General features: G+C 31.5%; 1 protein-coding gene across 2 annotated transcripts in view; it reads right to left on the minus strand.

Annotated features, from left to right (window-relative positions):
• The window catches only part of LOC123700637 (neuronal PAS domain-containing protein 4B-like), a 101,299-nt gene that overhangs the window by 68,985 nt on the left and 7,625 nt on the right, over window positions 1–24,689 (minus strand). The window contains exon 2 of one of the 2 annotated variants that reach the window (XM_045647881.1): window positions 13,752–13,873. In XM_045647881.1, coding sequence (XP_045503837.1) covers window positions 13,752–13,762 — 11 coding nt within the window. In that variant the 5' untranslated portion in view covers window positions 13,763–13,873. Of the gene's footprint in view, window positions 1–13,582; window positions 13,621–13,751; window positions 13,874–24,689 lie in introns of those variants that run through there. The other variant, XM_045647882.1, reaches the window with a different exon arrangement.

Below are 24,689 nucleotides of genomic sequence, written 5' to 3' on the forward strand. Positions count from 1 at the left end.
TGTTTTGTAATAACGAATAGGAAGGCAACGTCAATTATCATTTGCTATGCATAGCTTATAACAAAACTGCGAGTTAACGCTCTGTGCCCTTAGTATGGAGTTAATATTTGGAATTATTAAAACATAGAATTAAGTACATATTTACAAAACAAATTGAAAACTTGATGAAAATTATACTCATACTGGGAGATGATTAAGTTTTAAAATTCATTGCAGAAAAAGGATTTTGTGTCAAGGACCTTAATGCAACTTCAATTAAAACACTACAATACTTATGCCAGTAGTTTCAAGACTACTTACAAACTTAAATATTACTCCTCTAGCTGCCTTTGGCCCAATTTTCTTTTTGCCCAGAAATTACCTTTAAAAATTATTAGTAATTATAAGTAAATTTCCTGAATTCGGGAATGTAAGGCAACATCTGTCGTATTGTTATTTATTTAAAAAGAAAGTGTGTCTTGAATTTCTCACGCAAGAAATGTTAATTGCTTTTATACAAAAAGGTACATACAATAAGAATGAGTAAATTGGGATAAATGTATAGCTGAAGCTGTAAACACCTTAAATATAACTTTTTCTTGTTAAATTCATAACTATTGCCTTATATGAATACATTCGCTAATTAGGTTTGTATAAGTTTTTATTTTATTTTGACGTTAAAAAATAAATTTATTTTTTCCGATATGTTAGAGCTTACGTTATAGTTTATACATAGGAACCTATTATAAACATATTCTTACAAGTACATCTTGACAATAATGTAGTACTATTATTAATATACCGAAATACCGAATAACAATACGTACAATGTTGTACATATCTAAACAAAGCAAGACACCATAAAGGTGTCTATTTGAATTTCACTTCCACATTCTATCCCTTTCCCTATATTTTATAACCGTGACCTTTAAAAACGCAGCGAACCATTCATCTGAAATGCCCATTCGACTCTACATTGTACATTCATAGAAATTACGTTCACGATATGATTATCGATTTATCATAGCGAGTGTACAGTAGTGTTTCATACACATACTATGTAATTTCACGTGAAAACCCCACCTGTTTTCCCACGCCGTACGTTGGTACGGGTACTCAATAATTTAGACAATTTTCCAATATCGCCTTGTGGTTGGTCCAAGTTGTGAGGGTGTTTAGCGTATACATTTGATAAGCGAATGAATTTATCAAAATAAGAAACACATTGACAAGGAGGATATTTATTTTATATTGTTTACGATCGAATTTAACTCAGATTTACTAGCCCCTTCGAGCGCATCGTCTATGACTCGATAGTTAGATACCCGTCTAGTAATTTTGTAGCACCAATAGTAGGTAACTTTGTTAAAGTCCTAATAAAATTAAGGTGATTCACATATGATAATTCGCCAAAAAATAGGACGGGAAAATTTCAGTTCATCTTTTATTTCATTAGAATATTTTTGTGCAATGGAAAAATTGAATAGATATTGCCCATATCTATTCTAGATACATTTCAAAATCAAATTTCTTTTCTTCATTCATATGTGAATTTGAAATTGAACTTTTAATAACGGCAATAGACTCAACATTGTCATCATCAGCCCATACCTATAATATGTTCCCACCTCTGGGCCACGGGTCACCTACGAGCATACGGGACTACAACACGCTGGTCAAGTGTTTTTGCTCATAAAACTAAACAATAACATCGTTTCGCTTCTCCCAAGCACCACACACTACAAGATAGTGTATATAAACCGCAACAGGGTATCTTTGAACCTAACACGGCCTCACATTACTTCGTATGGACCATTCCTCTATCTTTGAACGGTCTATAAATTTTAATAGTATGGAAATTGATATGGGGGCTATTGCTCGGTATTATGTTATGTTTAGTTTAATGAATTGAGAGAAAAATGTTGTAATGGAAATATATATAAAAGTTGCATAGGTAGAGTACTAATCTAACATTAAAAGTAAATCTTATGACATTTAACTAAGAAAATAAATGCAATACAAGTATTACAATACAAGTAATATTATTGTAGGTACCTAAATGAAAAATTCTATTTCAGATGATTTAACAACATATGTTTTGCAAACCAAAATCCATAGGTACAAAACAATTTTCAATAAATTTACACCAACTAGGTTTAAATTTATTCACAGAATGTTCATAAAAAATCAATGAGTGCCATGATGATAGTTTAGACGCAATAAAAAATCCCATCTATCCATTTTACAGTATATTATAAGGTTCAAGCCTTTATAAAGAGCTGATTATGAGTCTGGCTACAATTGTTATGAAAGTGCGCTAAGTGCAACCCGAGGCGAACAATTTTCTTTATATCACACGCAAAACTTGTAAATGTAAGTTTTCTTACGTAATAATTCCTTGCTTTTCGAAATATTATTGAACAAAATTGTTTAGAAATTAAGCGGTTGGAAATATTTAAAATAGTATAAAAAAGTGTAATAAAAAAAACAACCGACTTCAAAAACGGAAAAGTAAAAAATAAAAAAGATTTGATATTATTAATTGCTACATATTATTTAGATGTGCTATTTATTAAATAGGTTTGATGTCGGTGCACGGGCTTAATACTAAGTGCTTAGTGTTTGGCACCGACTTCAAACCTATTTAATAAATAGCACATCTAAATAATATGTAGCAATTAATAATATCAAATCTTTTTTATTTTTTACTTTTCCGTTTTTGAAGTCGGTTGTTTTTAACGCAGTTAATTTTATTTAATACTTTTTAGTGTAATTTTCAACACGAATCAAACGAGCCCAAACTCGATAAAGTTGAGTCAATATATTACTGAGTTCCTATGGCCACCTTCCGATTCCATCATCAAATCAGCTCTATGTCATGATAATGTTTCATCGCTATCCAATTTACACACTTATACAAAATTTCAGCTCAATCGGTTACCGGGAAGTGAATCAAAGTTACTTGCTACATTCCAATTAAGTCATCGAGTACAGACAAAAATGCTCATAAAATAAAAACTACTGGGCCTAGCCGAATAAAATTTTTATGGGACCAATTCGACACCATCCTGCATCGAACAAAAAAAGAATCACGTAAATCGGTTCAGAAACCTCGGAGTAATCGGTGTACATACATAAAAAAAAAAAAAAAAAAAATATACCGGCCGAATTGATAACCTCCTCCTTTTTTTTGAAGTGGGTTAAAAAGTGATCGATCGAAAGGTGCGGTGGTATTTAAATATGGTCTACTCGTTTTACAAACAAAAAGTTAAATTTTAACTACCTATATCATAATTATGTTACTTAAAATAAAGGATTTAAATATTTGTGAGCCACCTTTCAAATTTAATTCTAACAAATCTGTAATAGATTTTAAAATTTGTTCGAATTACGTTATAGCTTGTAAAATATATAGAGCGCTTATATAGAGTTACTCCTCTTTAGTTTTTATATCCCTTTAAAAGTATCCAACTTACTACACTTTTATAAATAACAAACTCTTCAATGAATATAATAAAATTGGCGCCCGTTCCAACCACTCAGTTTAAAAACTCCGCCTAAGAAAGCGCAGGAAAAAGCAGAAAAAGCAGGATAATATTGACAAAGGGCATTTGACATTGGTCGTGTCGCAATAATTAGTGCACGCAAATAGCGTACTAATGAGAACCATTGTGAGCAAGCGAGCGACGACCTTACGCCAACCTCTTGATTATTATTGATTTTAAAAACATGTAAGAAAAAATACTATGTAGAAATGGCCAGTGTAATAGGGGAAGCGGGAGCAGGAGGTTTAAAAGGATAGAATTTAATCATTTGGGCAAGACACTGTTATTAATTTAATAGAGATATTTATTAAGTCATTATTAAATAAATGTTATTTTCATTTTTCCTTAAATTAACGCGAAGGTTTAATTTGCTTTGAAATTGGTAAATTAAATTTAATGTTGCAATCAGATTCAGTATAAAATCATTTTTAGTGTTACAAGCAAAAGCTTGTACATTCGGAAAATACTTAAAACTCAAATAAATTGATAATTTATTTGATTAAAAATATATATGGATAATTGTCTTCCTTATACTGCTATGCAGTATTTGACCACTTTTAAAATATTAATACAAATATGTAGCTTTATTTTCTTTTTATTTTTTATATACATGACGACTCTTATGGTTAGAGTGAAGTACTTACAGGCTAAGGTCATGAGGGTTCACAGGTCAAAAAAGCCGACATCACCTGACAGATGAAGGTTAATAGACCACTAATAACCTAGCTCATTAGTCGATCATACGTAAAATATTACCTATTGTATTGTTTTTAAGACAAAACGATCAAGATTTCTCAATCAAGCGAAAAACTCAAAATCCGACTTTGATTGTTTAAAATATTATAGAGAAAAGCAACATTTGCCGTCAAAGGACGAATATTTTGATATAGGTTAGACAAGAGGAACTTTAATGGAAATAGAGGTAGTTACGAAGCTAGAGAGTGCTATCGTCTTTTAATTTGTTCAAGAGAAATAATCAACACTGGTAATTTACACTCATGCTGTTACCACCTCATCAGCATCACTTATTACTCGTAATTATAAAAATACTTCTCGAGTTATCAGCGGAGTGGCTAAGTCTATACATGCTACAAATCTGTCATCAACAAGTTATTATCCCCACCGCCTCATTATTAACCACTGACAGAAGTCTAGTATTTAATCGGAGATTAAAATTAGCTGTCAGCTAATGAACGCTCTGCCGTCCAGGCGTTGTTTAGTGCCCGCTTCAGATATGTATTGCCGATCGTTTTATAATTGTTTTTCACGCTCATTTCTTGTAATTGAAATAAATCCTTTGTTTAATGTTATTGTTTTATTTATGTATCATTGATTTGCTGTTACATTTAAAGTATAGCGCTGTGAGACGGGTTATCGCTGTAATTGAATTTTATTGGTATCTTGCCTTGTTTCTTTTGGTATTATAGCCGTTTCGTATGTTGAGCGCTTTGTGTTAGTGATATTTTGTTCTATTGATTAAGTATATTTTAAATAATAGAGTATAGTGACAAGTCATAACTGCGTTAAAAACAACCGACTTCAAACTTGCACTTGCAACATTTACAAATACAGACAAAAATGCTCATAAAATAAAAACTACTGGGCCTATCCGAATAAAATTTTTATGGGACCAATTCGACACCATTCCGCATCGAACAAAAAAAGAATCACGGTTCAGAAACCTCGGAGTAATCGGTGTACATACATAAAAAAATACATACCGGCCGAATTGATAACCTCCTCCTTTTTTGAAGTCGGTTAAAAATAAAACTCGATTAAAGAAATTAAACACGAATATTTTAAATCTAACATTAAAAATTAAACTTTCTTCTGACAAAAGGTTAAAGTACATCTTTAATATATATAAATCTCGTGTCACAATGTTTGTCCTCAATGGACTCCTAAACCACTTAACCGATTATAATAAAATTCGCACACCATGTGCAGTTCGATCCAACTTGAGAGATAGGATAGTTTAAACATGTAGGTACCACGGGCGAAGCCGGGGCGGACCACTAGTGATACTATAATCATTTGAGTTGCAATTTTACTTCAATTTTAATAAAAAATAATACGGAGCATTGCGTCAAAGCCAATCAATTGTCACATAGATAACATTGACAGGACAGCCACTCAAGAATAAAACATGAAAACAAATACATAGTACCAAGTAAATACATTATATTCACAAGGTTTTCCCTTCCTATAAATACGCATTAATTCGAATACTAACGTAATATGAGCTTAAGTGATAACAATCAATGAATCATTCATGTAAGCTTTTTTGTTGGCTCCAATTAGTCATGGTGACCTTGAATTGATGAGAAGGAAGCCTTTTTACGGAGCATTGCATCATTAAATAGTTATTGTAATTATGAGTGGCACGTGACGTATGATTTTGTATTTGTTATGCATGTAAACAAGCATTTTGTATTGTTACAAAATATCCTTTGGGTCTCACATCTCATTTCACAATTATGACTCGGAGTTACTTCTCCTTAAATTGTAGAGCCCCAAAACATGTAATATATATTCGTCGTATATATTAAAAAAGCGTACATATGTATCCGTTTGGTTATAAAAATATACAATATGTTATGTATTCTCTAATGTACGATAATTTTGCAGCTTTATTGTCCGCAAACTATTCTATTGGAAAACTGATATTAGTAGTAACCTCTACTAAAAGTTACTGATAAATTTAACTAATTAATTAGTTCAATATCTGACTCTTAATATACCAATATTATTAACTTTAATAAACCAGGATCTTATTAAGGATAAACAACTGATAAATACACATACTTAAAATGATAAAAAGTATAATTGAAGCTTCCTTTTGTAATCGGTATTGTAGCTCTTTTTGTTAACCAGACAATTTGTTTGTTAATACAAATATAATAGATTAGAATCAACCTCGTAGTAAAGTAACCAAATTAGATTTACATCCAGTTCCGTGAATATGTTCTGCTGATAATAGTCCTGTTATTTTTAACTGTTACAAAATGTTCCATGTTCTCTCTTTCAATATATTTTAGGAGCTTATTGATTTTTTAATAGAAATTACTGGTGATGATAAATTTTTTTATTGTGATAAATGTGTTTCCTAAATGTGATATTTTTGCTTAAATAAAAAGCAATTTCACTACTCCTCTGTTCTACACTATTGTACTACTATGAAAACAATCACTAAACACTAAACTAGAAAAGTCGTATCGAGTAATATTACTGTGCATGTACAGTACTGTGTAATATAATATAATCTCATTATTACTGTGTCGAATTATCGTATTATTTATGCATTAAAATAAAGGAAATTATAAATAATTAAAATAAAAAATCATCTCTAAGTAAAACGATTAAATAAAAACGGAAGAAGTAGAGTCACTCTACCTTAAGTGATTAGTCTAAAAGAGTGGTTATACCTAGCTTCTGTATTAAAGTAAATAATTCAAGAACATCCTCGTATAAAGCCTTCATCAAGTCATGGTTTAACCATAAGATCGAAATCTCAACCACTAATTATTGTAATAAATATTAAATACGTGTCAAGGGCTTCAATATATGCACGTTGCCAATTCATCACTTATTTTTTCCTTTTACTTTAATTACATAAGTCAATATAATGTTTATAAAAGCAATTAATAATGTATAGGCCTAATAGCTTCTATTCAAGGTAAATGAGATCTTATTACTACACATTAAATATCAAAGTCGAATATAGACCGACGCACGAATAAGTCGCTTTAAATGATTGACATTGGCATCAGGCTTTGCTTTTCTAAGCATTAATTTTAACCGCAAAATAACAAGTTTTTTTCTTTGACAGGAATAAGAGATAAAGGTCAACATTAATTCTGATTTATTACTTGGAATACAAAGAATATGAAAGTTGAATTATAATGCCTAAGGATAATATCCTGCTATGTTTTTTATTACTCGTTTTATCGATTTCTGTCTATTATTCATAATAGTTCAATGTATTTACAATTTAAAGGCGTAATAAAGTTATTATTTATTTAGGACATTATGTTACAATAAACGCCTACGTCTTACTTGTAATTTTGCCATTAAAATAGCATGATAAAAGTTGAACCATTTAAATATGACACCGCCGCGCCATGCCAGTGCCTTGTATCGCGTATAGTGTAGTGCCCATAAGTTCTTAGTTTTAGTTATAAATTATTATATGTGTATTAGTCTGTAAGGTTTTTATTCTATGGGTCTGTACAATTTATTGTCTGTTACCTGAATTAAATGTAATAAATAAATAAACTCCATTCGTAAATTTAATTGCTTATGGATCAGCTGTTAAAACAGAATACCTATTAAATACAAGTTATTTGTTAATCAAACACTCAATACGTAACATTTGAAGATAAGCAAGCGGAATGAATTTTCTAACGTATCATTTACACCTCTACTTACACATTTATCACATCCTTTCAACGCGAATAAAGCTGATTTAATGTGATCGCGGATATTGGAGCAATGTATTTATTATGAACTATTCCTTCGTGGGAATGCATCGTAGAACTAGCTCTGTTGTAGGGTTACCAGGTGTAAGTGAAAAGTCCCGAAATACGAGAGTTGGGATATTTTTAGGAAAGAAACTGCATATTTGTGAATGAATTGTGCAATAATGAAGAAGATAAAAGAAGAACATTGCACTAAATAAACAACAGATAAATACATGGATTTCTTATAGGTAATCTTATATTTCTATTTACAATTTTTTATTAAACCAAAAAGAAATTATTAATCAATTATTGCTCACAATTAACAATTAATTCGTAAACAGCTATTGTTTTTGTAAATTATAAATAGGCCTTATTAACGACCTATTTTTCAATCTACATCAATACTTTTCTCAAAAAAAAAAATACAATAATAATATTGTATGTAAACAATACTACCACCGTGTTCAAAACTCCCTAATTTAGTGTAAACATTGAAGTCTAACAAATGGTAACCCTACCTAACAGCAATGTTTTATAGCGTTACAGGTGCAGATAAACTTATTTTATGCTGTCTTATCTCTTTGGATATCATCCTAACTATTATTTAAGATAGCTCTCCTACACGATCTGTACATAAAGCTATATGGGGGTATTGTAACGAAATTTTCCTGTATAATTATAATAATTCTTTTAATGTTGTTGTTTAATTTAATTGATAATTTCACTAAACATACATTTTTACAATAACTACAAAACTTTTTGTTACTCAACCTCTGTATAAATTCACCATTAGATATTATACAATTTTTTTATTTATTTACTAAATATAATTGAAAATTAAATTACGAATGTTTCGATTATGAAAATATAGCTATACGTAGATGGATAAACTAAGGTCAAAGCTTACACTATATTTCTGCGCAAATGACGAAAAATATAGTTCTAAACAAAACATATTTCAGCTGAAAATTCATACCCCAGTTTACAAAAATCACATAAATATAACATTACACGACTCTATAAAATCAATGCTAATTTATTTGCACTACGTGCATTATCAATTCAGGAAAATAAAAATCGTTATAAATAACGCGATCGGATACATAAATCGATATGCAGTTGATAAATGTACCAACAATTATATTTGAAACGGTGGGAGAGCGGCTAGCACCTTATTTTCCATGTCACAAGGTTAAAACTATAAATAAACGTGGACAGTAAACGATATTGTTAGGAATATGCAATGAAATGAATAATTAATACCACCGTCGAAGGTTTGAATCTATATCGCAAATGTTTTGTGTTCTAAATGTAGAAAGTTAAAAACTGTAATAAAAGTGGTTCATGGCTTTTGGCTAAATTATGGTTGTGGATACAGTTAAAATATTTTGGAGTTTGATTTTATCACATGTTCATAACATAGTATAAATACAATTGGTATTAATTAAACTAGCTAAATATTTCAATTTTTAAATATATCTGAAATTCAAAACAGAAAGTTTAAAAAGTTCGTAATGAATTGGAAATTATCAATAAATCTTGTTTATTAATGGAAACAGAAACACTGATAAGCTAGTATTTTAAACTTCCTTTTAATTAACTTACTTTACGGAGAAATAAACACAAAGTCGAATCATTTATTGACACAATATACAACTAATTTTGAGGCGTCGTATTTTTAAAATAGAAGAAAGTTTGTCCTTTTATGTTTAGTCGAAATTTAATTAAATATTATTAAATTAACATTTTATATTATCAGTTATCAACTTTAGTAGCACCAACGCAAAGAAATTGATTTTTGACATACATTATAAGTAGGAAGGTACTATAGATACCTACATTACACTTCACGTAAGACAGACATAACAAAGTTAAGTGCGAACGGCTTCAAAGGTTCACAACAAATCGACAAAACATTAAATTCGATTATATCAGTTATCTGCCATCTCATTAATAGCATCTCGAAACAAAAAGCATTGAAAGGAAATGTATCAATCAATTAGAACGGATTAGTGATTGATGCATCAATAAGTTTTATCCATTAACATGCGCAAGAGTCAATTTGTGCGTTAAATGTATGTTTGAGTGATGCTTTGAAAGTTACTGAAATGTTTCGATTTAATTTGTGAAGTGAATTAGTTTAAGTAGGATGTGTATCGTGAGAAAGGTATTTTTGTTTTGGGGTTTTGACCTTGGTTCTAGGTTCTGTTACAATCAAGATTGTACCTAATAAGTCATCTTTTCTTCCTATTTTGTATATTTACTATAAACGTTCAGTTAAGGACTTTTGCATTATCTACGAAGGTATACCTCTTGTTTTATTCAGTAGAATTTTTGTCTTGCCACATTTTATAAAATATTTAAAAAAAAATATATAAAAAAATAGAAGATCTCTGTTCTTTTTAAGCTATACAGAAAAAGTATGCAATAATCCTAAAAATGTACCAAATAGTTTTATTTTGATATCCAATAGACATAAAGAATTTCGTTCAACATTATTTTGGAATGCTTCGGTAAAATAGTTGTGCTTTATACTTTTTACCCAACTTACTGTAAGAGCAAGTCATCCTCAGCCTAATATAAATAGCTAGCATTAAACCAGCTTAGGATTGTTTTCCACTAGAGAGTGTAAGATATAATAATAATATTATTATTCTAAAAATCTATCGTCTTGGAGGGAATGAAAAAAAGCTCTACATTTATTTCTATATATTATGGCTAATATGAAAGTGAAAGTTTACTGAGTGTGATAATATAGACCGTAGTTGCAGTATTTTAATGACTCAAAATCTATGCTTTTATATATAGGACTCAATCAATTTAAGAAGTATTTAAAATATGGTATGTATTACCTACGTCAACTATATTATGTCTGCATATTTTTATGTTTATCGTTTACTTATTGCTTTAGTCATGTGTTTAACTGTCTTTCTCTACATTATTCTAAAAATGCAATTCCTTTAGCATAGCTCCAATATATAAATCATACTCATTAGTCATTACTATAAAATTATATTACAACATATCATTTCAAAGAATAGCTGTCGGTGGTCGCAGGGTCTAATCGTAATGGTCGTATGCGCATTACGTTATTTTGAGCGATTTGAACAAAAAAGGTAAAGACAATGAGTTATGCGAGGAACGTAGAAACTGTCCGACTAATATTGAAGCTCGTCAAGATTTACTTGACACGTATTAGAATGCGAGAGAATTAGTTTGTGAATTGGTGAACTTTTGAAAGTAATTGTCGAGTATTGTTGCCGATTTTTGAGAAGGCAAAATTAAAAATTGGTAAAAAAATATATTATACATGAGTATTTATGAAAAAATTGCTAAAGTTTACGCCTGTGATGTAGATCCATTAAAGAACGATACATCCTACATGCTTTTTAAATTGAGAAATTCTAAATTGCAGATAAAAGGTTTAAAATACAATCTTATTTGATACTAGCTTACTGCTCGCGACTTCGCCCGCTTTGTCTAAAACCTAATAAATTATATACTAAAACCTTCCTCTTGAATCACTCCATCTATTAAAAAAACCGCATCAAAATCCGTTGCGTAGTTTCAAAGATTTAAACATACAAAGGGACATAGGGGACAGAGAAAACGACTTTGTTTTATACTATGTAGTGATTATGCGATCAGACACACGTGGTCATAAACTTGCGTCTCAATAATATCATACAGTTTTAAAGAACTGCCAAAGTTTCCCATGAATCAAATGTATCTGGCAAAATTCAGCTTTTCTCTACCACTAGCTACATCATCATCATCATCATCATCATTCCAGCCTTTCAAGATGAACACTGCAGGACATAGGCATACATAGACTAGCTACATAGAACTAGGTATGTAATTTGCCGAAAATTATAAACCCCTGTCAACACAATCGATATAAAAAACAAACATGCATGTTACAACACATTTTGATATACATTTAACACTTGCTACGTCATCAGATCAATATTAGTACGGCTGCGGAACGTCACTGTTAGCACATTTAGCGCAATAATGAAACTATGTACATAGGCCGACGAAATTGTAGTTATTACCTACTATTGTAACTGTTTTTCATATGATTTGGTAAGAAAATTTGAGTAAAGCTCTTATACTTTTAAGCTCTAAGCCTAAACTAAAAGCATATGAGCCTAAGGGATACTTTTCATTCAATGTACTTTCTATATGGAATCAATACCATACGAAACAAGAAACATATTTTAAAATAAATTATTTCAGTTTATACAAGTAAATATTATACGTATATGTTTACTGTCGACGTTGTAATAAACTAACAGATAATATAAATAGTTTTGTTAGTCCAAGTTATTTCCATAAATTAAGCAATATATGGATGTATAGATGAATTAGCAGAAAATTTGGCGACTCTACATCTTTCAAATTATAAATATAAACGAAAACATTATCATACTCATGAACAATAGATCATTTTTAGTTAATATAAAAAACAAATGATAACTGGAGGACTCTAGAGAGAATTCTTTTAACAAAATAAATATCAGAGACTAAAAATATAAATTGAATTGTCCATTTTCATTTTCATCAATGAAGTCATTATAATGTTTCTGAACTCGTTATAGTACCTATATATAGAAAAATAAACTTCTGCCTCAATACAGTTCCAAAATAAAATAAAGACCTGAGAACATTTACGTCATCATCATCATCAGCCCATATTCATTCCTAGTGTTGGGACACGAGCCTCCTATGAGGGTAGGCCATAATCCACCACACTGGCCATTTGCGGATTGGTAAATGTTACAATATGTCATCGTACTTTAATTCTTCGACATGCCGATTTCCTCACGATTTTTTCCTTCACCGTTCGAGCAGTGGTGGTGTAGTGAGCATGCGCAGATAAATTGAAAAACCAATTTATTTCCTACACGCTCGCCTGGTCTCGAACCTTATCGATTTGAAGTCCGAGGTCCCCACCACTGAGCAACCACTGTTTGAGGTTAGACATTAGGACATATATTAGCAAAATATGAAAGCATGATGAAGGCATTATCAACCAATACATACGACATCTATAACTCATTATTAATCTGTGACGACACAGCCTCAAAAATCGTAATAACACGATTCAAATTATCATGATATCTAAAAATAATATCCTTGAAAATCGTCACACACGCTAATTACCGCACACGGGACTTCGTAACGGTGAAACCATGGTTTTGATCACGAAAATCTCATTTGACGTATGACGTATCGTAAGTTAAGTGTCACGTACATGTATCATGTTCGTGGTGTATTCTAGTAGAAATAGATACCTATAGAACTTAAAAAATAAAAATTTTAATGTGTTGTGCGGGATACAAACTTTTACCGTATCCATTGTCGGCAAATAGCTGCATTTGCATAATATAAGACATCACTCACTTGTGTGTTAACATTCGAGTACAATTTGCAATAGGTATAGGTACGAATGTTAGTATTTCAGAGCGTGCCAGAGCACTCTGTATGTCAAAAGGTATATTTCTAAATCTTAATGTTCCCCTTTCCCCCTATTGCAGAAATTTAACCATCATATCATAACCGAATTCAGTCTCCCCAATTCAGTAAGCAACTAACCTCGTAAACATGTTGGCTGGGTGGTGAGTGCGACAGTGGCACGCTCTAAATTGCAAAAGGTATATTTCTAAATCTTAATGTTCCCCTTTCCCCCTATTACGTCAATTTAACCATCATAACATAACCAAACTGAGTCTCCCCATTCTCCCCATTTCAGTAAGCAACTAACCTCGTAAACATGTTGGCTAGGTGGTGAGTGCGACAGTGGCACGCTCTGTATGGCGTCCCCCCGCGCGCGGCTCCTTGTCATCATTAACGCCGCGGACCGCACGCACCGCCACCCGGACGCACCTGGAAATATTGTTACTGTTATATACCTACCATGATATTAATGTATTGTATAATACATAGTATATATGATATAACACTCTATACTACACTAGAAAGAGAGACTACTTTATATAGAATACTGGATTATCTAGTAGAGATAAAGCTGCCGCCTATCACAATCACAGTTCTATAATTTTTACATTATCTATAGCTAGACTAATAAATAACAGTACCTAAAGCACTTTGTACATTTCATTCTCAATAAAACCTCGTTCAGATTGTTAAAAATCTTTTGTCATAAAAAATAGATACAGGGTGTCTCAAAAGAAAGTTTATATTTTGTGGATGAATAAAAAAAAAGTAAGCGGTGTATTGAAAAAATGTTTATTAATTATTAAAGTGCATAATAAGGGAATTTATTTCTTAAAAATAATATCGTCCAAATGCAGTCCATTGCGTTCACAGCACTCATTTAATCGAACAGTAACCAACCAACCAACCAACTTCTTTAGTGCATTTAAAAGAAAATATCCGGCACGAAATGGCAGCCACCACTGTGTCTACCTGCCGAGCTGTCATAAATAATTTTACTGTTCGATTAAATGAGTGCCGTGAACGCAATGGACTGCATTTGGATGATATTATTTTTAAGAAATAAATTTCCATATTATGCACTTTAACACGATAACTGCCAAGCAAAAAAGGACATCATTCCGTTCAGGCCATGTCGGTCAATACTGCCCGACAACTTGACTTTCCGTTCGGGCCACGTCGGTCAACGCTGACCGCGTTTTAGAAGTGTATTCAATCAACTCGTACAGGCCGTAGGACAGGGCTATCAACAATATAGTCATATGTATTGACCCGCGTGGCTCCGTAGATGCGGAATATCATGTTGGTTTTCGGAAAATGTGAAGGACTTAGAAAAAATAACATAAAAAAGTAGCAAAATTATTTTTCTGCGAAAAATTATTATAGTTTGCTTAGCAGGCAGTGTTCTCACTTAAAAAAAATATTATTGAAGCACAGAATACATAATAAGTAGTAGCCAAGGTAGTAGCTAAACGCTACAGAACGGACACCCGCCAAAATTACCTCACCCCGCACGACCATGCTATAAATGGTCCGCATTTTTCTGCAAGGACGATACGCAACGAAGATTGACAACGTTAATCAAATTGACTTACAGTAATTTTATTATTTTAGATTAGTGATTATCGTTTTTCGTAGAAAATGGTTAGATATTGTGCTGTTTACGGATGTATTTCATCAGAAAAACGCATTTTTTTACGCTAGTCAAAAATGTGCCAACCATAAAGCGTTAACACACACATTTGCAGTCTCTACAGTGCGACTGTCAAAACGATAATTTTGTATGGAGCGTCCGGGGTGTGATTGAAGTGAAACTTCTTTATCGGGGTTGGAAAAAATTTAGTGTAACATTTTTTCGTTACGCGTGACAATTTTCTGTTACGCGCCATCTTTTTCTTATCCCTACCACGCGTGATTCGACGTATTTCTGTAAAGTTGCATATAGTGAATAATTTTTTGAAAAATAAGGTCATAAAGAAGTTTCACTTCTTACGTGTGTACACAAGTACACGCACACATTTTTTATAATTTATAAAATATAGTGTTTTGACATAATTATGTTATTTTATTCTTGGGGATGAATGAAATTTAAAGTTTTTTTTTTATTTTTATATAATTATTGTGACATTAAATACTTAGTAATTTTATCACTAGAAGATAGAATCTGCAGGCGCCTGTATCCAGATCGGGGAGGTTGAATATTTTCTTCTTCGTCAGAACTAAAGTTAAAAGTTTTTTCGAGAAGATCAAATTCTATTCTTTCGATCTGAGTCATCATTTCTTGATTAATATCGGAATCATCCATGATGAAATAGGTATAATAAATTAATAGAAATGTTTGAAAAGAATAAAAAATACTCAAAACTTATAAAATTAGCGTATGTCGTAAACAGTCAGTCATGCGCAAACGCTTGCATTCGACTAATCAAGTGCGGCCGCGCGACGGGGGTGACCGACACCTCGACCCGCGCGGCTCCTTGCAACGGAAAACTCGCTTTTACGTCGCTAGGGGCCATGTCGGGCAATACTGACCGACATCGTATAACTGCTTAAATACCATTCAAAATCAATTTTTAATAATTTTCACATATTTTAAGACATAAAATAAACGTATTAATAAAATAAAAAAAATTGGCAAAATTTTATCAGAACTGTAATTTTTGGTTGGCCTGAGAGGAAATTTTGATGGCGGGCAGCGTTGTCCGACATGGCAGTTAACGTGTTAATAATTAAGTAATAAACATTTTTTCAATACACCGCTTACTTTTTTTTATTCATCCACAAAATATAAACTTTCTTTTGAGACACCCTATATAAAAACACCAGCATAGACAAATTAAAAACATGTTTTATCTCGATATCATAAAATTGATAACATTTGCATATTACCAACGTGAACGGTATCTAGCACTTTATCTTTAGGTATAACTCCAAAAATGTGAAGCTAAATTTTAGTCTCGCATGTATTACCAAAAATGGTATGCTAATAACTTAGATTGTAATTACCGTATCGCCAATCCGCAGTCCAGAAAAAACCGCCAAAAATGGCGATGGGAGGGGCTCCAGTAGACTAAGAGCTGAGGAATGTCTTCATAAGTGCTAACAAGACTCCTTTTACGGTTACCAAATCATAAAACAGTAGGTAGTAATAAATAATGAATACGTGTGAATTGTTTGGGAATCATGTGTTTGACTGTCATAAGTTTATGTTTTATAGTTGCATTTGGGACATGTAAAATATACAAAATAATTATTTATTAATATATTTTCACTTTAATGCATCCCTATTGTACAAAGATCTCTATCAGGCAATATACGCTCTTTAGGAAATTATCGAAACATTTTATAAAAAACATGTGTGCGTGTACTAGTATACAGTGTACACACGTAAGGAGTGAAACTTCTTTAAGACCTTATTTTTCAAAAAATAATTTACTATAGGTATGCAACTTTACAGAAATACGTCTAATTACGCGTGGTAGGGATAAGAAAAAGATGGCGCGTAACGGAAAAATGTCACGCGTAACGAAAAATGTCACACTAAATTTTTTTCCAACCCCGATAAAGAAGTTTAACTTCAAAAAAAATATCAGCTACTTATTAAGACTCATTACAATAAATTGTGACGTAAAATAAACATAGACATATTTAATATTCAGGCGCCATTTCTTATAATTTGAACAGTTATCAATCTCTAGTATCATACGTCAGGATGTCAATTAGAAATATACACAGTTTGCGCAAATAACGCGATATATCAAAGAAACGTTTAAAGGAGAATGGCGAAACTGGGCCTAACATAAATAAGGCCTTACAGAAATGATAATAAATTTAAAATTCATTATGTTATTTTTAATAATTCTTGGTAAAATATTGACTTCTGATTCTATGGGAAAACAAATGTTTGAAAAAAAAGATAATATCGATACCTCAGTTCCAAAGTGTAACAATTCAGAAACAGGTATTCATGAGATAATTAGAAAACTTAATGACTATTGATACTTTTATTAATTTATTCTTTTATAGTTATTTCGATATTCTAAAATATATTATTTTTATGAAAGGTCTAGGTAGGAACACTATTAGGTGAAGAAGAGAAAGAAAATTATTTAGAGTTTCACCAAGTTTTCACAGTTTTTCTTTAATTGTTACTGTTTGGAACTAAATTTTATTTCATTCTAGAGAAAGTTATTCCAAGTTATCCACTTTTGTATATAAATATTTAATAATCTTTATAGTAAATTTGAAATAAAACAATCATAATTGAAATCAAAATGTTGTTTTAATTACTTAATAATTAAAAGAAATAGATTTTTTTAATCTGAGTCATCTTCCTGAGTTCTTTCTTCAGATACTGTAGGAAGATTTTCATAAAAGTTCCAATGAGCTTGTGGAATTGCTCCTGATTTGCATAAATCTAATAAGTCCTTTTTCTTCAATTTTGAAATACCTGGTGGATTGTTGTATGCTGGTTTTAACTCTGTAATTGTTGCTTGTTGCCTTCTCGTCCTTCTATCAACATCAATTACTTTGAATTCATCATCAAAGAAAGACATTTTGTAAAATATCTTGTTAGGTTCATTTTTTTTTAGTTGAACAATGTGTACATTACTCCATTTAACAGCTTCTCCTTGACTGTTTTTTGTGAAATTATCTGTGTTTTTGACAAGAGATTTAATGTTTAAAAAATCACGAAACTCGTTGGTAATGTAGGGTTTACTATTCTTTTTGGCTAGATTGATTATTGGGGTTAGCTGTGTTGGAACATACAAGGGCCCACCCTTTAAGGATCTTTTTTTCTCGCGTTCTATCAGGGCATGCATAGCATCCCCCTCATTTTGTGTATGTCCTACCACAAAAAACTTGTGGGTTATTGACTCAATTTGTGTGTTCTTGACAACATAAGAATAAAGTGCCCACATAAACTTATTCTTATTTTGCCCTGGGCAATTGTCGGAGTAGAATATGACATCCTTGGCAGTAACATGATCCCTTAGGTACTTCATTAAACAACTGCCTATCTCATTCACACCTCTATTGGCCAGTCCTTCATGCCAAAGAAAGCAGTATCCTTGCTTGTTGTTTATCTCGTAAATTGTAAAGTTATAACAAGACAGTCTTCGTTTGTAGAAAAAATCGCTTCTATCTCCACTGGGAACAGTTTGAACAGCTTGCAAGTCAAAACACGAAACTACAGTAGTGCTGGCACATGATTTTAAATCATTTTCTTTTTCTATGCGACTTTGATTCTTCTCATTGATGTGATAATTATAACTCTCTTCTTTCAGTTGCTTTTCTTCAACGGATAGATTTTTAAAATTATCACAAAACCCACAGATATCTTTTACTTTAAAGTGTAAATATTTTCAGTTCCAAAATGAAACAAATAGAGTTGTTACTGTATGAAAATAAAATAATCTCACGTTACGAAAAAATATTGGGTGTAACAATTGAACTGAATTCAGTTATCGACTTGTTACTCTTTGGAAATAGTGCGTAATCGTTTTGGGAACAATTTCTCACACTTATCTCCAATTCACTAAATTTCGAATTTGTTACACTTTGGAACTGAGGTATCGATATGTTCACTAACGGCATTGTTATTTAGATTTCTATGACTACCGGTCTTATCAAGCAGAGATTGTCAGTGCTGTCAGGAGTAAAATAGTCGATATATCGATTTAAACGAATGAATATTTATTTTCATTTTTAGTTTTATACAAAATTCAAATGCTTTATGAATCAGAAATATAAGTTGACTGCGTTATATATTTTATTTTTAACTTTTTAGCTCGCTATTTATTTAGGTAATCCGTAATTCTATACATTTTTACTCATGGCGGCCGCACTTTGTAAGAATATTTCTGAAATGTAGCTGGCCGCTTCAATTTTAATTACAATGTCATGTTTGTCGTTTGACTTTTGACATTTGATTGAGGTTTTTCGTTAAGTTACATTCGACTTTGTGCTTGTGGTTAACTTATTTTCTTCATCTTTATCGATTTTCGCTACGTATTACGGACACTGACGATCTCTGTTATTACTACCAACCAACGCTTGCACACCGGACTTTGATTACCTGCCTTTACGACTCACTACTGCTACCCTACCTGGACACCGACTTTGCATCCGATTTTTCATTTACAATTAATATGAACTGCATCAACTGTGGTATTAATGCTAATCGTAACAATGCTATACGTATGCATTTGTTACAAGATAACGCAATATTATCAATTATACAACGGTGGGCTGCTCCTCTAACGGTTAGTGGATTAGTATTATCTAAGGTATTTAGTACTAGCTATTGAAATCAAACAAAAATGTAAACACACATTGTTTTATATATATATACTAGCGGTCCACCCCGTCTTCGCCCGTGGTACCTACATGTTTAAACTATCCTATCTCTCAAGTTAGATCGAACTCCACAAGTTGTGCGAATTTTATTATAATCGGTTAAGTGGTTTAGGAGTCCATTGAGGACAAACATTGTGACACGAGATTTATATATTATATTCACTTTCTTTTGTCCAATTGTAATATTAATTCTTTATTTGTAGTCTGTAGATCACTCACTCTGATCACATATTATTTGATGCATGCTGGAAACTTGCAAATGATTCTTTGAGGATTGAAAATCATGAAGATGACAATGCAGTTGGTTTCCTTAGGTTCATATCAAATTAAGCAAGCAAGGTCCTATTATGGTGAGCACATAAGAAACGATGGCAAATATGTTATAGAAGTGTGCCGTGAATCAGACAGCGACATACAGAGAGCACTGTCAACATCAAGTACTACATGGCTTTTAAGAGGTCGCATTCAATCCAGGCATAGAAGTAGTAAAACTTATTTTACTTATATTTTAGTCGACAGTGCTCTCATAGGAAGGGAAGCAATAACAGTCTATTATTGTAATTGTTTAGTAGGAAGAAGAACTGTAGGTTGCTGCTGTCACGTTATGTCCATAATATGGTTCCTTAGCTGGGCAAGGTATCAACCAGATTTAATGCCGCCAGCACAGTTTCTGGATGATGTGTTAATTGTTTATGATGATAATGATGAATAAACGATTTATGAAAAAACGTGTTTTATTTTATATACTTATAAGTACCTACGATGTTTTGGTAGGTACTCTAAAAGAATAAAAGTTCGATCCAATATCTCTATTACCTAACTGTTCTTCTGTTATACTCTATCTAAATAATATATATTATAGGACATAAACTTACCTCTACTTAGAAAGAAACAAAGCTATTCATTGAACTCGAGCAAACCTAACCTCAATTTTAGTGACGTTACATGCTCAATATCTCTGCTATCCCATAGAACAGATCTTTAATTGTTATATTTATAGAATCTGTATATTTTTATCTATTTAACCCCACATAAATCATCAGTGTAACGATCAGGCCCAAAGTCCTATGGGAGTTCGCCATTCTCCAATTTACAAATTGAGTGCTGCTAACTAGTAAATAAATACAATTAGTGTATTTAAAATATTTGAAAACTGAAATATCAGTGTCGCGACATATTATGTTATTTTATAAGAATGATTAAATATTTTTCTTTGATATATATATCCTGGTTCGTATGAGATTTTAAACATACGAAAAATAATGTTTTTGGACTGTCTAAAAAAATTTCGAAAAATTTCAGAATTTTCTGGATATCACAAACTTTACGAGTTGGTAAGTTAAATTCAAATTAAGCATATTTTAGAATTGAAATAGGTACGAAAATGCTGCTTATTTTTGAAACTTAGAGGTCAGTTAACTCACTTACAATTCTCTTCATAAAATATATGATACTTAAATTAATGTGTATTACGACCGCCTCCTTGGTACCTACAGTGGTTGACGCGTGAGCCTAGTACCGAGGGGTCCTGGGTTCGATTTCCGGTGGAGGCGAAGAAAAAAAATGTCTCGGTCTGTTAGGATACTTAAGGCTGATCACCTACTTGTCCCTAAAGAAAATCGATCAGTGAAACAGATGTATGCATATTGCATAATGCATCTGCCCCTTACCCCACTTGGAGACACGGGACTTCACTTTTTTTAAATGTGTATTAACAAAACTAAGATAGAATCAAGTGATAAACCAATTAAATAATAGCGTATAATTGTCTATTATTTAACATAATATAATATAACTTTGAAGGGATTATATTAATTAAACTTTCCTCTTATCGCTAAATCTCTGAGATTATTATCATATTATAATAGGCTGATTGACAACAATGTAATCTTACATACCTACCACCTACGAGTATAACCTTTAACCGTCGACTAGCTGAAAATGTAGCCAATTATGTACCTTATTATCTACGTATATGAAGCAAAATTACGTGGACGCATTCACTAAGCATGTATATTTACCACAACACAAATTATGGTTTTCAACGGGTCAATAATTTTCGTCCAAAGGGCTTATATTTAGACCGATTACGTCCACTTTGGACCGGTGATTGGACACATTTTGGTGTGTAATTTTTGTGCTATTATTTGTCAAAACGCATGTTCGTTTAGTGAAAGCCTCGTTTAGCTTGATGAATCGTTGGATAAACTGTTCATGAATTTGTAATTATACGAATTGTGTTGTAAATTATATGGGCTTATCGTTTTATAAATTTTATGATAACGCTAATGTTATCGGCTCTTGTTATACGCTATGTGCACAATGGAAACACTACCAATTCCTGCGTAATATCAGAACTTAAAAAAAAATTAAGAGAAAAGAATCTGTCAACCAATAATATGTTTAACAGTGGCATCAAAAACAAAAAAAAAATTGTTTAGTCTGAAACATAACTTAGCTCTATCGTTTCTAAAATAACTCTATCATTATGCACTGCATTAGAAAGCATGACTTAAAAGCATAATTTAAAAAAAATACAGAGAGAAAATATTATGTCTCATAATAATATATTGTCAACATTCCATAGACTTCAATTTATCGTTCGTTCAAAAATCTTAAGCAAACTTCCCATAGCGATATCCATTACGAAAAAAAACAAAGCACTACTAAAGAAACAATATGAGAAACTACAGAAAATACTGAATCCTAGCCACTTACAAATCGAATAAAACACCAATATTGTATTATGGTGATCTTGCCTTCTTTTCCCACCTGAGCGATAAGAGCGAGATGGAGCGATTGGTTGAAATGTCGTAGGTCATTAGGTTCGTACCATGTAAGGTTTGCAATATGCCAATATGGAAGCAACCGTGACTTTTATAGGTAGTTAGCTCGAAGTTTGAACAATAGATTTAACTTGAATGCGTCGATGACCCGGGCTATATGGTCCTAGATGACTCCGATAAGACAAGCAAGTGGTGAAATTAATTGTGCGATTATTTCAAGTTATTGAATCGTTGAATTCTATGCAAATTGTTGTGTTTATGGGAACGAGGATTGGTGCTTACGTCTGTGGTAATTAATGGAATGTCTATGGGGTGCTAATTGCTTGTTTCTCGGTTTAAGTAATGTTGGGTGAATGTGCTATCGCTGCTACCAGATTAATAGTGAATAATAAATGTGACAATACTTCCTAACAAATAGTTTCTTTACTTACAATCTCTTTAGTATACGAGACTTATAAATACGAAGACTTTATCACAATAATTAATGAAACTTTAAGTATGAGAGGTACCTACTATTTTGATCATCAGTCTCAAAAAGACGACAGCTTCACAAATCGTACCTTACTTTTTTCCAAACTTCATAATATTGTAACAAACAGCTGCCACAAAAATTAATAACCGTGCCGGAAACACAAGTTTGTCATACGGAGCTCATCTAAACGTCGATTTAAATTATGATAAGACGCTGCATTAGTTCTGCTACGGCGTAATCATCGTGTTTATGTACGAATCGGAGCGGGCAATGGATAAGGTAAGTGTTTTACGATTGGAGCGAGTTTTTGGTTGGATTGTTAGAGGAGTATTTTTAGGTTATATAGTTGACATATTATAGATATTTTACAAAGGCAGTTTGATGTGTTTAGGAAATGTGAAATGATTATTTTGGGAATAAAGTACGTGGAATGTTAACAATCCAAAAGCTTTTAGCACGCTTGTGTCATATATTGCTTAGCTATGTTATCGTTACAAATATTTGTGCTTTAAGATTAAAAATGTATTTGTGATTAATTAAATAAAACGAGAAGGATGTATATTGTATAGTGTTAATTTTTGCCTAGAAATAAAATTACTAAATAAAAAATTCCCTTCCTTAATTTACGCAGAATTTAAGGCCATTCTAAATATATGTATATTTGGATATTTAAATTATATTCAACAATTCATTCATCTTAAATCGAGATTCGAATATATCTCAAAAAATGTAAAAAATAAAAACAAAACTAAGAGCAATAAAATAATTAATGCCGCATCCAAAAACTTTCACTACTACTTGTAATTACATTCAAAGGTGGGTTGATGTAGCGTAGCTCATTCCATCTTCAAAATAAGCTATTCTTGATAAGCATTGTCTTTTAAAATTTTAACTTTTTTATACATAGTAATTTGAGCATTATGTCACGTTTTAATAAGTTTGATATTGGCATTTTATATCGTTTTGTTAGAATAATAAAAAAAAAACTTTTTTGTATGTGTCTCGATCCATATAAAAAGAATTAATTTATATTTTTTGGTTTTTATGGCATTCAAAATGCTTTATAAATATAAATTTATAAAGAATAGAAAAAATTCGATCACGAGGCGGGACATATTATAGATATTTTACAAAGGCAGTTTGATGTATTTAGGAAATGTGTAATGATTATTTTGGGAATAAAGTACGTGGAATGTCCCGCCTCGTGATCGAATTTTTTCTATTATTTATAAATTTATAAAAAGAATTAATATTGAATAGGTACTGTATCCATTTTCTATTATATTTAAGCTTAATAAGGTTTTTTGTTATCAATAACTAGTAAATAAAATGCCCAGTACCTAACTTACTTAAGTATTGTTGATAAATTTAATGTGTGTATTTTATGTGTGTGTGTGTTTAGGTATATTGTGTAAAATCTCATGCTCTTATTTGTGTTATGTTGACAATAAACGTTTATTTATTTATTTATTTATTTATTTAAATATACATCATATTTTTGTAGAGCTCATGGCTCTTTATCTTGCAAGTGTTTTTAATGTAATAAAATATAAAATTATAAAACTTAATTTTCTACAAGTGATTGAGCGATTTTATCATAATTTAATTGTAATTAAATTAATAAACA

This window comes from Colias croceus, chromosome 20 (assembly GCF_905220415.1).
Source record: "Colias croceus chromosome 20, ilColCroc2.1".
NCBI classification, from domain to species: Eukaryota; Metazoa; Arthropoda; class Insecta; order Lepidoptera; family Pieridae; genus Colias; species Colias croceus.